This window comes from Phascolarctos cinereus, unplaced genomic scaffold (assembly GCF_003287225.1).
Source record: "Phascolarctos cinereus isolate Bilbo 61053 unplaced genomic scaffold, phaCin_HiC Scaffold_1;HRSCAF=81, whole genome shotgun sequence".
Lineage (NCBI taxonomy): Eukaryota > Metazoa > Chordata > Mammalia > Diprotodontia > Phascolarctidae > Phascolarctos > Phascolarctos cinereus.
The window spans coordinates 47551616-47568834 of NW_027555514.1; the positions used below are offsets into that span (position 1 = coordinate 47551616).

Here is a 17219-nt window from a genome sequence, read left to right on the forward strand (position 1 = left end):
TCAGAGAATGTGTGTCCTCTGGACATAGATTCATTTGAGTTTTGAAATTTAGTGATCTATTATTATAAGCATAGGCATTTTATTTTTGAAAGGCTGTATGATTTGATAGAAAGTGGGTGGGAAGGCAGGCAGTTGGGAATCACTCACAGCTCTGCCATTGACTCAAAGTATGCTGCTGTGCATTTGATTTAACCCCCTCTGGGCCTTATTTCTACATCTGAGAAATGGCAGGGGGGAGGGAGTGGGAAGTGGGATGGACAGGAGGATAGTTTTAATTCAGTCTTTTTCTGCAGAAACCTGCTGGCTCAACTGAATGTGAATTTGACTTTCATTGAGAAAATTTTGTTGGTGACAATATTTTTTTTCTAGAATATTAAGTTATATATCAAAATATTTGTTACATGGTATAATATTCTATGTTACAATAGGTTTAACTTCCTGTATTTTGTTCCAAAATGTCCCCAACCCCCTTTTATTCTGTAAATAGTCTAACTGTAAGTTCCATCAGTTTATTTCAAACCCTAAAATATTTCATGGTTAAATCTGTTTAGGAAGCTGTATTGAGTGATTTCTTACATCTCTTTAGATGCTAAAATGTTTTAATATTTTTCTTATCTTTTGGTAACTTTTCCATAGTCCTAAAAAATCCTGTGAAGTTGAACAGTATGTCCTATTTTTCTGCTTTATAAATCTACACCCCTGATGACAAAGCTGCCTGAATTCTTGGTAAACTGTCCTGTTCACTGTTAACCATCCACCGTCACAGTGAGCCAGTTTCTAGAAGTTGGTGGGTCAGTCACATCTGAATCCTCAAGTTGGATCATTGGATTCCAGCTTAACTTTCTTAGCAATTGCTAAGAGTGTCACATAGCAGTTGGTGGAAGAACTTGCCTCACCTAGAGTTCCCTACACCAGTGAAATAGGTCCACGTAAAACAGGAACTATTTCTGTCTGGCCTTCCAGTCTTTGCAGCCCTAAATCAGATTTGGAGCATTTCTTATCATGTATTTCAGGGAAAAGACCTGAGAACGTGCAGAAGGCCCTGGAGGCAGCTTTCTCAGAAGCCATATGGAGGCAGCCGTCTGTGGTTCTCCTGGATGACCTGGACCATATTGTCGGTGTATCCACCATGCCTGAGCAGGAGCATGGTCCTAATGCAGTTCAGAGTCAGCGGCTGGCATATGGTGAGGCAGCTAGGGTTTGCTTGGAGGGAATCTTCTCTTGCCACAAAATTTCTTCTGTGGCTCTCTTGCTGTCCAGGCCATTTTGCTGGGCAGCTTTGTAAAGGGGGATTTTCTGCAGCCTTGTGTGGTTTATATAAATATTTCTAAGACATAATAGATTAAGAGTTTCAGACCAGGAGTCAGGTGCATATTCATATCTTGTCCCAGACCCTTTCTAGCTGTATTACCTCAGTCAAGTCCTTTAATCTCTCCAAGCCTCACTTTCCCCATCTGTAAAATGGGAACAGTACCCCTGAAAGATGGTGAGGATCAAATGAGATAAGATATGTATGTAAGGCACTTTGCAGTTATTATGATAATGTAGTCTCTGAGGTCTGAGTAACTTTCTGCAGTTATCCCATATTGAAATTACACAGTAGGACAAGGACCAGAGGCTTCTTGGTTAGAGCCTTCTGTCCTCCCTGACTTTTGTAAAGGGGTTTCTTTCAGTGTTAAAATGGAAATTGATAGAGTATACTAGTTCATGGTTTGAGGTGTTAGTGACTTTTGTAATGTTCTCATTTTTAAACATCACATAGGTTACAGCCTTCTCTTCTAGTAGGTCTCTTGAAGGGGTTGTGAACCTTAATTCTGAGGCAAGCCAGTATACATAGTAAGTCTGCATTTGTCAGTGTTGTCGCCCACTTCAGCTGCAGACTTATCAAGGCCAGTCACCTCTAGAAGTTGTCAGCCAAAGTTTTGCTTATTCAGTAAAAGAGAAATTATTAAGTGACCCCAAAATATTTTTATATAGTATCTACTTCACTTTTGAAATCTGCAAAATGTTGTGATAAGAAATATCACCAGACACATGGAGTGAGAAATATACACTATTCATTTCTGTAGTCTCCCATGCTCTGTTAGATATTTTTTAATAGTATAGTTGTGAAGTTATTTTCCAGAAAGCCATGAGAGATTAGCTGTGGACCATTATAATTTTAAAAGCACATGGAGCACATTTGACCTAAGAAATTTTTTTGTTGCTATTAAGCTTTTTATGCTAATAGAGAAATGTGGCTTATGTTTAGCTTTGAGAGACATGATCAAGGAGATTATTGCCATGGGAAGTTTGATTGCTCTGATTGCTACAAGCCAGACTCAGCACTCTCTGCACCCTTTACTCGTTTCTGCCCAAGGAATCCACGTATTTCAGAGCTTCCAGCCCATAAATGCTCCAGATCAGGTAACAGTGCTTGGGAAAGAAGTGGTTAAACTGTTTGTGGCTGTCTCTGGGTAGAAAGAACAATAAAGCCTCATATTCTAGTTTTGAAGGCAAGTTGAAAAATGAGTCATGTAATTTCAGGGCTTTAATATACCTATGACTGAAAACATCTTCCAAAATCCAACCTCTTTTTGAATACTTCCCTGCTTTGTACAAAAAGGGATTTGGGAGCAGGCCCAGTGAGCTCTCCTGATTGTTAGGGCAGTGTTTTTCCTACTCTCCTGCATGGGCTCCCTGCCTTTAATTGAGATTATGTGAAGTGTCCCAAGATAGTCCTGTGAAAAATTCTGTTGATTTCTAGATAATAGCTTATGAAATCGGTCTCATAGAAACTCCTTTGGACATGGGATTAGAAGGTAGGGAAGTCCACTGGCTAATAAAGGGCTATTGTATTCAGATTTACAACAAGCCAAATCCAGCATAAGGAAGAAAAGTATTTAGAAAAACCCAGCGTGCCAGTTGCTGTATGATTGTCAGGGGAATTGCTTATCATAAATAGAGAATATTCCTTTTCAGGGTAGGGAGTAGGAGGTGGGGGTGGGGTGGAGCAGCTAGGTGAAAAACAACAATGTAGATGGTTTTCTTTTTAAAGTTTATTAGCCTAAAATTTTTTTACCAGCCTATATTACCTACTCCACTTCGGAATCATCACGATGAAGCATCAGATAAATGTTCCTATACCTTCAACTGGATTTTAAATTTTTATTTACATTTTTTGTTATTATCTTGATTTTCCCTAGGCTTAGCCTGTTTTCTTGAATCTGTGCTCATACAAATTAGTCTATAAAACATTGGTATGTTTTAGTAATACAGATCAGCACAGAGTAAAACATAGATTACTAAGTAACCTTGATTGAGAATACAAAATTTTACCTTTGCTCATGTATACTCAACTTGTAATAATAAGTATATTGATTTATCCATGTATTTTTTGGAATGGCATTTCAAGACCCAGAAAAGAAGTGTATTGTATTCATATTTCCACTTGATTTATTAAGACAGTTTTTTAAAATGAGTACAAATAATTATTAGCTTTATCACACTGAATTTTCTCAAAGATGATGTGCAGAAAATTTAGATGTGATTAGAATTATGAATTCTAATTATGTTTCCCCCTGCCTCCCAGGAACAAAGACAGGAAATTCTGCATTGTGTAATAAAAAATAAACTTAACTGTGATGTAGATAAATTCACTGATCTTGACCTGCGTTGTATTGCAAAAGAAACTGAAGGTTTTGTAGCTAGAGATTTCACAATGCTTGTGGATCGAGCTGTCCATGCCTGTATCTCCAGCCGGAACGTGTGCACAAAGGAGGGTATGTTTTACTGGCAAAATCTGTAGCTGAGGACTGTGTTTTCCTTCATGTAGAAATGTAATTGCAGTTAGCCAAAATCGAGATTTAATTGTTTTTCATTTTATTTGTTAAGGAGGCATTGATTAGATAGAACTGTGAACTAAGACAAGTGAAATATATTGAAAATTCATTTTGTTGAATATCAAAGTGCCAGAACTATTTTATTTGTTATTTTTAAAACAGGATTACTTTTAAAAACATTAGACTTTCAAAAAGGTCTCAAAGGCTTTACTCCAACATCTCTGCGAAATGTAAACCTGCATAAGCCTAAAGATGTAGGCTGGGACAAGATTGGTGGCTTACATGAAGTTCGGCAGATTCTCATGGATACCATCCAGTTACCAGCCAAGGTATTTTTTTTTTTGGAGGGGGGTGCTAGGCAGTGGGGTTAAGTGACTTGCCCAGAGTCCCACAGCTAGCAAGTTTCAGGTGTCTGAGACCGGATTTGAACTCAGGTCCTCCTGACTCCAGGGCTGGTGCTCTATCCACTGCACCACCTAGCTGCCCTTATTTTTTTTTTTTAATTGGAAGAAGTAACTTCCAAAAGAGCTGCAAAGTAGTGATTTGACTTTGCTTCTAGGAGTTTAAGTGAACTACCATTACAGAAGGCAGCTTCTTGTAGGCAAATGTCCTCCATTTCAGTTCTGTTCATCAGATAAAAGTCAGCACTCAGACTTGCCCAAGGCAGGAGCGCATGGACTCAGATCTGGGGAGGTGTTTGAGTTCGATGGCAGTTCAACACATCAAGCCAGATTTAGAATTTAAGGGAATTGATACCAGCCAGAATAGGTAGAAAGTATCATCGAGGCAAGTTTGTGCAGTTCAGCCGTTCAAAGCTAGTACAGCAGCATCTAGGAAAGTCACTGGGTTGAAGTGGTGAGCAGAGGCACTCAGGACTGAAGTAGCAAAGACCAAGGATCTGAAAGACCTAGGGAAGAAGGGGCTTGGCACAGGAGATGACCGCGGATGACAACTACCGTGATTGCAGATCAAGTCAACAAACAACCATCTGTTCAGACTTAATTATTACTGTGTGCCAGGCCCTATGCCAAGCACCAACTAAAGGGAATGTCAACAGGGCTCAGAACTCAGATATTGTACCTGGGCAACAAAGATCAGAACCCAGAGGCCGGATGACTGTGATAGTCGTGGAGAGAGGAGGAGGAGGAGGATAGCTCACATTTATAAAGTACCTGTTATGTCCCAGGCACTGTGCTGAGCATCTCACAGATATTATCCCATTGGGTCTTCACAAGAACCCTGGAAGGCAGGTGCTGTTATCCCCATTTTGCAGATGAGGAAGCTGAGGCAAACAGAGGCTAAATGACTTGTCCAGGGTCATACAGCCAGTAAATATCTGAGGTCAAATTTGAACTCAGGTCTTCCAGACTCCAGGCCGAGCTCTGATCACTGCACCACCAGCTACCAGGGCTGAGTTGATATCTTTTGGGATGTGACAAAATCAAAACCAGTGAACAAGGGGAGAGGAAGTAATATTCATAAACACCCATTTACTAAGTACTTGTTATGTAGAAGGTACTGTATTTGACATTGAGGGACATAAAAATAACTATACTAAGATAACAGTCTTGCCCTTAGAGTCTTTACAGTCCAGCAGATGTCATAGAGTGATTTTTTTTCTTAATGCTGTGCTTTATTTTCAAGTATGCCATATATAACCTGAGAAGAAAAGGAAAGAGAGTAAGATGGAGGATGTTAACTGAACTGTTCTAATTCTTGTGCAGCAAATACTGCTAGCTAATGTATTTTTCCTATATTTTTACACGTAGAAAATATTTTATTATTTGTTAGTTTCATTAAGCACTGTGGCCTCCTCAGCACCTCACTGTTGCTGGGCTTTTTGCCTTCAGACAAGCGGCACCACTTGGGTGATTTGACAGTGGCACAGTTTGGACTGACTCTGAAGAATTTTTTCTTTAAATGCATTTTAGCTGCTGATTGGTCACTTCAGTTTGAGAATTTAGTTCTTTGTCATATTTTTCAGTACCCGGCTTTATATTCAAACTTGCCTATCCGACAGAGGACAGGAATACTGTTGTATGGTCCTCCTGGAACAGGAAAAACATTAATAGCAGGAGTGATTGCACGAGAGAGTGGGATGAATTTTATCAGCATCAAGGTATGCTAAACATTGTATAGGATAAGCATTACATGGGAAACTGGCAGTCAGCCTTGCTATTTAGAAGGCTCTATCTATAATGATATTCTACTGTGAGAGATCAAATTATTATCTCACTTTTTATATCCTTTGGCTGCCTAAATGGAAAATCAGATATATATGTGTATGTATGTAGACATACGTGTATGTATGTGTGCTGACATGGCTCTTTTACTTAGGTTCTGAGATAATTGGCCTGTAATACATGCTTACACAAGATTGATTAATGCCAGAAAGATAATATATGTATTTATCTTTGGAAATATGCCTGCTAAGTCAGTGAGCATCACCCTTCCTGGGTAGTCCTGGCAAATCCCTTTTCTCCTACTTTTCTCTTTCCAGAATCCTCAGTTATCAATTTTCTTATTTGCATTTGTCATTACAACAAAGTTTCAGCACATTTTCTTTGGCATGTTACACTTTCTGGGTTTACCTTTTGTTGTATATTGACTGCATTTTGATTTTGCTTCTTCCTTTATAGGGAAGAACCTTTAATCTCACTGACCAAAGTCTACAAATTGCATTGTAGGATGGATTATTAATAGGAAGATTACATGAAAATGGTTAATCTAATCTCTATAATGAAAATCTGTAGCTTGTGTCAAAAAGAGATACATCCCTTCTCGTGCTCTAGGCCTTAATTGTAAGCTTTTTAGCCCTTTGTTCATAGACTACTTTGAGAGTATTTTATACAGTGTGGCCCAAAGTCATAAGCTAGTTTTAAGCCGGTTAGTGGAGAGAGAGAGAGAGAGAGAGAGAGTGTTGCATTAATAATGTCCAGGATACCAGAAATTTGGAGGAATTATATGTTCCAAGTTTTACATAGCTGTCTTGAATAATGACTGGTTTTCTGTAAGAATTCAATTTATTTTTTGTCATTGATCTTTTTTTTTTTGGTTCACATTAAAGAAGTATAATTTTTAATAGCAATAGTCCTAGTTTTGAAAAGTAAAATAAACATCGATTTACCAAGTGAAACATTTGTTTTACTTTTAATTTAAACTATTTAAACTGTTGAATTTTAAAGTTTACTTTTAGAGAAAAGTATACTTTATCTTCCTTTTCCTTTTAAAAACTTACATACATTGGTATCAGTAAATGAAGATGCTAGCCAAAGAGTTCCACATCTCTTCACACTAATTGGAGTCTCCTGAGTTTTCTAATAGGGTGAGTCTCTTTAGCAACAGAAGCTGAGATGTAGCACCTCCGCCAGCAGGCTGGAGGATGTCATCACTTTTGAATGTATTCCTTCTACCAGGGCAAATCATAGCCCCACCATTCTGGAATGGACATCATTATAAGATGCTGTGGTCAACAGTAGTCATCACCTGGCAATCGACCTTCTCCAAACTTAGCTAAGTTTATCTTCATACAGCAGACACGTGACCTGGATGGGGCCCATGTTTGGCTTGAGCTGCCAGGGCTTGTCCACTACTGGTACAGCCTTTGGGCCCTGGGTTACCTCCATACCAGGACAGAGCACCAAAGGGCATCACTTCAGTGAAACAAAAAAATTATTATCTTACAAGCATTTATTTTTTAAGTATGAATATGCTGGTAAAAGAACATAATCATTAATTTAAATATGGGAGAAACCAACTAATTTGTTCTTATTTCTTGAATTTCCCATTACCTCATATTGGATTTTTAAATATGTGATGGTTCTCTTAAGAATGCTTTTTGATAACCAGAAATAGATTCCATATGGAAGTGATAACTTTGTTTTGAATGCTGATAGAATTATATTCTCCCTGATAGGGGCCAGAACTACTCAGTAAATATATTGGAGCAAGTGAACAAGCTGTTCGAGATATTTTTATCAGGTTGGTTCTCCACATATTTGTTCTATTTTAAGTTAAGAAATATGTACCAATATTTCATTATTTGAAGGAGTTTTTTTGATAACTTATACTTTATAGAGTTTGTGTTCATAACCTGTGTTTTATTAACTAACTTGGATGTCAAAGATCCTTATATTCAATTGGATGTTATTTGTAAATTGACATTATTTATTGGGATTTATATTTAAGAACAGATAGACTAATATTCTTCCTTTACCATATACTAAATTTTTGTTTGTATTGTAGAGTGAGCTACAAAACCTTACAGTTTCCATAGGTAGAAAGAAAAACGTTAAACTTTTAATGATCAGTATTTGCAAATGTTTTACCTACCACAGTAACTGTTTGGTACTAGGATTCATGAATTAATTCGTATTACACTTTTAGTTTATTTTTATTAATATTTTTTGTTTTTATGCTGCCTGAATTTACCCCTGGATCTTCCCTTCTCCATTCCCATAGAGCTATTAAAAATGAAAAAGAGGAAAAACATCCAGTAAAACTGATTAGTACCAAAAATCCGACATTGTCTGCATTTTTTCCGTGCCTGTTCTTTTCTTTGGGGCCAAGCTTGTTCTTTGTAATCCTGCAGCGCTTATCTTTATCGTTCTGCGATTGTTCTTTGCGCTGACATTGTTGCACTGTTTTCTTGGCTCGGTTTATTTCACTTTGCATCCATTCGTGTAAGTCTTCCCATGCTTCTCTGACTCGTCCTGGTCATCATTTCTTACAGCACACTCATATTCCATCGCATTCATGTACCACAGTTTGTTTGGCTATTCCTTGATCAGTAGGCATCAGCTTCATTTCCAGTTCTTATCTACCACAAAAAGTACTTTTACTTTCTCAGAATTGATGATGATCATAACTGTGTGTTTCTTCCAGGGCACAGGCTGCCAAGCCTTGCATTCTTTTCTTTGATGAATTTGAATCCATTGCTCCTCGACGAGGTCACGATAATACAGGCGTGACTGACCGCGTTGTTAACCAGCTACTAACTCAGTTAGATGGAGTCGAAGGCTTAGAGGGTAACTGTTGTCAGTGCTCAAGATTTTTTTTTTCACATGCAAGAAAGTTACCAAATCATAATGAGAATTTTTTCTTTTTCTTCCTTCAGGTGTTTATGTTTTGGCTGCTACTAGTCGCCCTGATTTGATTGACCCTGCCCTGCTGAGGCCTGGTCGACTGGACAAGTGTGTGTACTGTCCTCCCTCCTGACGAGGTGATGATCTCTTCCGTATGGTCCCACGCCAGCAGTCTGTAGTGTTCCCTTGTGAGCTTTATTTCCATCCAACAACAGCAGCAGTCTTGCAGTTGGTTAAGAGGACTGTTTTTCTTACTGTCGGCCCTACGCCTTAGAAGGCAGCTAAGAACTTAAGAGGCAACTAAACGTTTAAGGCAGCTCAGAAGTCTCCTCCAAGAGGCAGCCGGTCACTCAGGGGTTAGAGCACTGGGCCTGGAGTTAGGAAGACCCAAGTTCAAAGACAGCCTTGGACACTTGCTCACTGTGTGACCCTCGGCAAGTTCCTTCACCTCTGACTGTCAGACAGAATGGATCCACTGGAAGGGAAATGGAAAACACGCCAGTGTCTTTGCCAAGAAAACTCCAGACGGGGTCACGAAGGGTCAGACATGACTGAACAACAAAAAGTCCTTAGAACTTTTGTGCTCCTGTTTTACTCACAGAGTAAAAGTATTTTTTCCCTCCTTTGACTAGGCAGTGAGGTTAAGTGACTTTCCCAGGGTCACACACATAGTAAGTGTCAAGTGTCTGAAGCTGAATTTGAACTCAGGTCCTCCTGACTCCAGGGCTGCTACTCTATCCACTGCGCCACCTAGCTGCCCCTAAAACATTATTATTACTTTTGGGGGGGGAGGAGGGGAGGCAATTAGGGTTAAGTGACTTCCCCAGAGTCACATAGCTAGTAAGTATAATATGTCTCGAGGCCAGATTTGAACTCGAGTCCTCCTGACTCCAGGGCTGGTGCTCTGTCCACTGCACTGTCTAGCTGTCCTAAAAGTAAAAGTATTCTGAAGAAGATGTGAAGTCTCTACCCCACGATTTCCTCAAGAAGCTAAAAACCCTGAAATTGTTGGCCAGTTAGAATAAATATGTGTAGATTCCAGAGTAGGTTTTTACTCCTAGGTTCAGATGCTGTTAGCCATATGCCATCCTCAGAGTTCACATTCTTAATTAACTAGTGTTGTGTCATTTTCAGTTGTGTCCGAATCTTCATGGTTCCATTTGGGGTTTTCTTGGCAAAGACACTGGAGTGGGTTGCCATTTCCTTCTCCAGCTCATTTTATGTATGAGGAAACTGAGGCAAACAGCGTTAACTGACTTAACCCAGGGTCACCCATCCAGCAAGTGTCTGAAGCTGGATTTGGACTCGGGTGCTCCTGACTTCAGGCCTAGCACCCTATCTACTGCATCATCTAGCTGCCCTAATTGACAAGCACCAAACTTAAAAGACCTTGGACCTTTTAAGAAAAAACATATAGCTCTGATGGCATTTTGAAACTAAAATATAATATAATATATATTACACATATATACATATATAGTATATATATAATCTTTAAAACTAAAGATTATAAAGATATAAAAAAATTACTCAGTTCATTTTCGGTTAGTTCAGATTGGTGTGGCTTGTATGATATTTGATGTCCTTTTGAATCACTCTTGTTAAACACAGGACTATGAATTTGACATTTGCCCAGTTCCTCAAGAAAAGAAATTTATGCAGACATGAGAAGAACTTACGATTTTCATTCATTTTCCTATCTATACCTTTCCTTTCCATTTTGAGGAAGGTTAACAAGGAAAGTAGACTTTATAGAAAGTAATTTATTTTAATAAAACTTTGTGGACAGTTCTTAAAAATTAAAAAAGGAAGTTTACATTTTAAGACTTGCACTCTCAGTGAGGAATCCAGGCTCCTGTAAATATCTCCAGCTATCCAGATCACTACCCAGCACACTGGAAGACTTCCCTCCAGGCCATAAAACGTTCAGTTCTGCATTTGTCCCACCTCCTTTTCCAATCATCCTTTTTTGCGTGATCTCTTTTATGCCACTTCTTACACATCATTATTCCTAAGATCCTAGATTTTGATCTGGAAGGGCCTTAGAGGAAATCAGGTGTAGCCTTCTCATGTTATAGATGAGGAAACTGAGGCCAAGAGGTTAAGTCACTTGTCAAGGACACGCAGAAAGTAGCAAAGCTGAGATTCAAACCCAGGACCTCTTATTCATAAACCAGTCCTCTTTCAGTTGTGCTATGCTGTTTCCCAGGATGTCACAACATATATTTAATACTCACCATGTGTCTTTCTTAAGCTGTTTGGGTCACCTACAGTTTGAATTCTTGAGACATTGGGGTATACTATAATTTGTAATAACTAAATAGTGTCAAGAAAAATAGGAAATGGATAGAGAAAAATATGCTTAGGACAATAGTTAATTTTCTCATTTCTCATATTACTTATATTTTTCCCTTCAGGTATCTCGTCTTGAAATTTTAAAAGTACTTAGTGGTTCTCTGCCTCTGACAGATGATGTAGACCTCGAGCATTTAGCATCAGTGACTGGCTCCTTTACGGGCGCGGATCTGAAAGCTCTGCTGTACAATGCTCAGCTCGAGGCAATCCATGGCAGGCGGGTGGCAGGCTTGTCACAAGTAAGGTCACTGGAGAGACAAAGCTAGCACGGCGTTTTATATCGACAGTTATTTTTATAGTTATTGTGACGTGATTTTAACTATTGAAAGGGTAACCTTCATTAACTGTAATAAAACTGCATAAGTCATTTATTGGAGAATGTCCTATTTGGGAAGATTTCTGCATAAAACAATCTTATTCTTGTGAACTTGAGTTCATTCTTTTTTCATGCTATAATTTCAGCCATCTTTCCCATTCTCAAGAGGCTCCAATGGTTCCCCATGGCTGTTTGCATAAAAGCCCTTCATAGTCTAGTTTCTTCTGGGATAGTTCCATGGCATATCCTTACATTCTCCCCTCATGTGACACTCCCTTTCACACCTCGGTGCCCCATCCTTTGAATGCTGTGCCAAGGCTTCCTCTAAGGCTTAAACTCAGGTGTTGTTACCATCAAGAGCCTTGATAGCCCCAGATGTGATTCCTCCTACCTACCCTACAAAGCGCAGTACAGCTCTTCTTGTATGTATCAGAACACTCATGTTGTATTCCCAATAGACTTTAAGCTCCCTAGGGATAGGACTAGTGTCGTCCTTTTGTGTTCATAGCTTCACTCAGTGCCTGACCCATGTTGGGCCCTTAATAAATCTTGGTGAACAAATTGGTTTGTTAACGCATAGTGGAATCCCCCGCACCTGTCCCCACAGAAGGCCCAGCTGTGCAGTTTTCATTCCATTATGACAAAAAAGTAGAATAATTAACTGAGCCATTAAACATTAAAAATCAAGGTAACTGCCTACAGGCTTTACCATGGGCTTGTTGGGGAGATGGATAAGTCTCTTAAGTATGTAGTCTGTCTTTTTATTTCCCCATACCCCAAATGTATTGGAGAATCAGGGGGAAAATATTATGAAAGCATATGAAATGCCTTGATTTCTTTGAATTTTAATTGTTCTATCATAATATCTACACTGGTGGTTAATTTTTACGAATTTAAATCATTACCAGGCTTTCTTGTTTTGTCCATTTTTAGGATGTTGGTTCCAGTTCTGACAGTGACCTCAGCCTGTCTTCAATGGTTCTCCTTAATCACAGCAGTGGCTCTGAAGATTCAGCTGGAGATGGAGAGTGTGGTCTAGAACAGTCTCTTGTTTCCCTAGAGATGTCTGATCTGCTTCCCGAAGAATCAAAATTCAACATGTATCGGCTCTACTTTGGAAGCTCTTATGAGTCAGAGCTAGGAAACGGAACTTCTTCTGAGCTGGTACCTGGTGGAGCCATCCTTTTTCCTAAATGTGCAGGTGTAAATGTGGCCTCCCACATAACTGAGCTCGCAGACTTCTTCAAGTACTAGATGCTTCCAGCATATGAGGCCACAGTCTGTGAGAAGTTGGGTTATCAATCTCTTCTTCTCACTGACCCGCTCCTCTGTGGAGGAAGGATGCATTCACCTAGTCATGCACTTGAATGATTGGGTTTGGATTCATTGATTGATGCTAGGCAGCCATTTTCACTGCTTGTGAAGAAGACAAGCCCTCTCTGAATAAGAGTCAAGCTACTAAGTAGACAGCGTTTAAGCTGTGGTTTCCTGAATATTTATTTCCTTAGATAACTAGGAATGGTCGTGGAACACTAACTTAGGCTTTGTCTAAATAACATCAACATTTGCAAATCATTCTTCATTTGGTCCCCTGAGGATTTGCTTAAACAAACAGAGTAGAATCCGTGCTGTTATCTACTGCCTTGTTCTCTTTGAACTTTGGATCTAGCACAGTTTTGTTAAAAATAGGTACAAAGATAACTAAATGAAAGGCAAATAATATCTGCTGGGGATTCTTCAGAATGATATGAACAATGTAAAAAGTTAGATTTAAAGTAAAAATGAAGTCCCTTGTTCATTGAGCAGCCAGAGATATACAAAAGCAAGGATAAGAGAGAGACAAGTAAATTGATGCACCTTTTTTTGGTAAAGCATCAAGTGATTAGAGAGGAAAAATTCTGTTTGGTTAATTGGCATTGAATCTTAAAAGGCCAATTTAATTGGGTCCTTAAGACTCAATTATTTTGACTTTTTTATGTCTCAGTATTTTTTTGTGTGTGGTCTAAACCCACTCTATTGGATTGATTTGTACTTTATTTCTCCTCAACTTTTAAAAAAATTTTCCTGAAAAATAATTTCCTCAAATACTGATGCTGTTAACATCTTTTTTAGTGTAGAATCATTGAACAACTCAGGATAATGTCAGAAAGTTCTACCTTTCTATAACATTTTTAGGCCAAGTGTCAGTGGGAAGGATAAAGGCATAAAAAGTACCCTTTTTTCTTCTAAAAAGAATGAAAATAACTTCAGATTAAATGTTAAGAAAACATGTTTTTTAAATTCAATTAGAACAGCACTGACTTAGCACTTCCCCCAGAGAGAAGTCAGTTGGATACAATTTCTTGGCAAATAATGGTACTCAAAACATTTTGTACTGCCAGTAACGTTTTATGTGAGAATGTAAACCTTGAAAATGTGCCCTGTTTTTGTTACCAGTAAGATTAGAAGCATTGAATTGAAGCGTTGTCATTCTTCTGGGGGATTTTTGTTGGTTGTTTGTTTTGTTTACTCTATAGGGCTATTCGTGAACCTTACCATAGCTATTCACTGTAAAGTTTAAGCTTGGGTAATATGGGTCTGTTTGTACTCTAACATAACCCAGGGGTTAAGTTACAAAAGACTTTGTGATAAAGTGGAGGTCTGTCCCCCGTGAACTGACTACATAGTAAAGACCTCTACAAGATAAAGTTCTGGTCTCTTTCTATATAACAAGGAAGTATTTTTAAACATGCTTAGTTACACTGTACAATTTGTGAAAATACTTAGCTTGACTTAGGTTAAAAATTTTTTTTTTCTTGAAAGATGTCATAAACTTCAAGAATTGTTTATACCTTTTCTTTTTTTTCCCCTCATCTCACAATTACTTCTACAGAGCTCTCAGTGCCTATCAGGACCCAGTTCCACTCCTCATGATTTTGCCGGAGTAACTGGGAGAGATCAGGTGCTTTCACACCCCCCGATGTTCAGGATGTCGTCCCAAGAAAGTTTTCAAGAGCTCACACAGGAGCAGAGAGATCAGATGAAGGCAGAAATCAGTGCCATCAAAGAAAGATACAGGAGCCAAAATGGAGTATGGCTTTTATAGTCTATAATTCATGTTGAATTTGTGCTTCAATTTTGTTTTCTTTTGTACAGAAGAGTAGAGCATCGTTTATTGGTTCATAAATAATTTCTTTCCCATAGTTTCATTGCTAATTGCAATAGTCACATGAATGAAGGAATAACCAAATCAACCATGAACTTAATTCCTTTCGCATATATTTTTCAAAGCATTTTTTATATAATTTTAAGAGAGGAGCTTTCTCATGTACAAAATAAGGGAATTGAAGTGATCTCCAAAGTCTATTATAATTCTAATATTCTGTGATATTCTGAAGTATATGAATATATAGTCTTTTGAAGAAATTGATATGTAGAAGTAACCTCTTAGAAATATTTGTGATACTAATTTAGCTTTTTGTCATTGTCTTATTTTTTTTTAATTCAAGGAGGATGTTACCTTTGCTCAGCCAGGACCAATTAAGAATGCGTTAGCCATTAGCCAGGCTCATTTAGTTACTGCTCTCAGTAACACAAGACCATCCATTAGTCCAGATGACTGGAAGAATTTTGCTGATCTGTAAGTGGTAACTTTTGATTTAGAAACTTAGATATTAATATTTCTAATGTGATTACTCAGTTGATAATTTGAAATGCTTTATATAATCAGTTTATTTCAGAAATAATAATTAATATTTATATTTTCAGACCAATTCAGGAAAAAATGAGCCTAGTATGCACATGTATATAAAAAAACAGCATTGGAAATGAGTCAGACTCTCAAGTCACCAGTTATCAGAAATGGAATTTTTTCTTTCCTGTGGGGTGAAATTGGGTTATTTTGAATTAACTTATTTTCTCTTAATTGCTTGTAAGTCCTAAAAAGAGGAACCAGAGCTTCCAGAAAAATCTAATTCTGAAATACTTGAAAATTTTCATAAAAATAAATCCTGTCTCTTTGCCTTCTCACTTGAAACTGTGGTGAGAACTTCATACCTCCAGCTTTTAAAATGTAGCACTGATTCTGTACGTAGTTACTAGTTTTATCAGTGGTAATATTGTTATGATATATTGTTATAATAAGTTAGAAAAGCATTAATTATATTTTTTTCCCCATAGCTATGATAACTTTCAAAATCCAAAGAAGAGGAAAAGTCAAAGTGGAACAACTTTCCGACCAGGCCAAAAAGTAACTTTAGCATAAAAGTAAACTTTTACTATTTCATTTTCTTTTTTAATCTAGAAGTGGTATGCCACTGCACTGACATTTTTTAAACGGTGTCTGTAAATTTCTCTTTAACTTAACAAATCAAGTTAAGATAACACAGATTTGTTAATATTGAGGTTATTTAGTGACCAGAATTACTTGCTATTTAATATGGAAGAATAATTTATTTCTAAAATTGCATTCTGTATTTTGTTTCCTTTAAACCAATATTAAGCACTTAATGAAATAATATTGGATGAATATGTATCTAACTATTTGTCCCTTTGTCTGAAGAGACATTAGAATTTGTAGTTATGTGTTATTTTTTGGAAATCATTGATAGCAACACCTTCAGTTGTCTCATGAAAATGTGTTCATTGTTTTGCTCCCTACAACTCCATGATTTAGAGGACTATTTTGGAAATAAATGACATCGTCTTACACACACATCAGATGATAAGTTCTTTTCATGATAACAAAGTGGCACTTTCACACAATTTATATCCATTGGAACTGTGTAATAGTAGAATTTTCAATATTTACTAAGATATTTAATTTCTGTTTGACCTGTAAAAAACATTTTTTTCTACGTCTGTTAAAATATTGAATCTAGCATCACCACATACTAGTTAAGGAAGAAAGCTAAAGAAACAAAAATACAGCATTCAGGAGTAGGAAGATCACCCCCTCTTGTTTTCACTGCCTCGTTGCCCTGTCATCACAACTGCCTGAGGGGATGAGGCATGAGCCCAGCCACGGCTTCCCTGTACCTCTTCCCACTTCTACCTCGTTAAGGAGACCAGGGCCTCATCTTAGCATGCAGACGACCCTTGTTATTGAAGGCAGTTCCAGGGAAGAACAAGCTAGGGAAACTTTGCATGTAGTCGTGGCATTGGAGGCCAAGGACCAGGGGAGACTGCAGAGGCTAATCCCCAGGGCTCGCTGGCCACTGGGGAGCTCCTGCTGTCAGACCTGGAGGAAATGCCTGTCCCAGGGGCACCAGGGCTCCTGAAGCTTTCAAGGACAAAGCTTGGTAGCATCAGCACCTTCCATTTACTGCTGACTGTTGTCGAACCCCATTGGAGGAATCATCCACTGCTCAAAGAAAGCATCAGTGTTTGTGGCTTAGTTTTCTGTGCTACTCTGAATTCCTGTTCAAGAATGTTTTTCACAAATTGTACTGTCTATAAATTAGAGTTGAGTGAGTTCAAGAAATTGGAAGGTATTAAAAAAGATTTTAAAATGACCTTGGGTGTGCTGTGCTAAAGTGGTTTGAAGGGATGAAAAACTTAAACCAACTTTTCTAAAGCTCTGAGTCGTGAGTCCCAGCTGAGACACCAGTGAGACCTCATGGGGGGAGAGCCAGATTTGTGGTCCAGAGAGACTCGGTGTGTTAG

At 38.2% G+C, this 17219-nt stretch overlaps 1 protein-coding gene across 1 annotated transcript in view; it reads left to right on the forward strand.

Moving 5' to 3' along the window:
* The window catches only part of PEX1 (peroxisomal biogenesis factor 1), a 43916-nt gene extending 26848 nt beyond the window's left edge, over window positions 1-17068 (forward strand). The window contains 14 exon segments of the mRNA XM_020987413.2: window positions 1014-1184; window positions 2252-2406; window positions 3572-3761; window positions 3984-4150; window positions 5806-5940; window positions 7738-7802; window positions 8706-8848; window positions 8938-9029; window positions 9031-9042; window positions 11323-11499; window positions 12510-12740; window positions 14449-14646; window positions 15065-15195; window positions 15735-17068. Of these exon segments, the coding sequence (XP_020843072.1) occupies window positions 1014-1184; window positions 2252-2406; window positions 3572-3761; window positions 3984-4150; window positions 5806-5940; window positions 7738-7802; window positions 8706-8848; window positions 8938-9029; window positions 9031-9042; window positions 11323-11499; window positions 12510-12740; window positions 14449-14646; window positions 15065-15195; window positions 15735-15819 (1952 nt within the window). The 3' untranslated portion in view covers window positions 15820-17068.
* The last annotated feature ends 151 nt before the right edge of the window (window positions 17069-17219 follow it).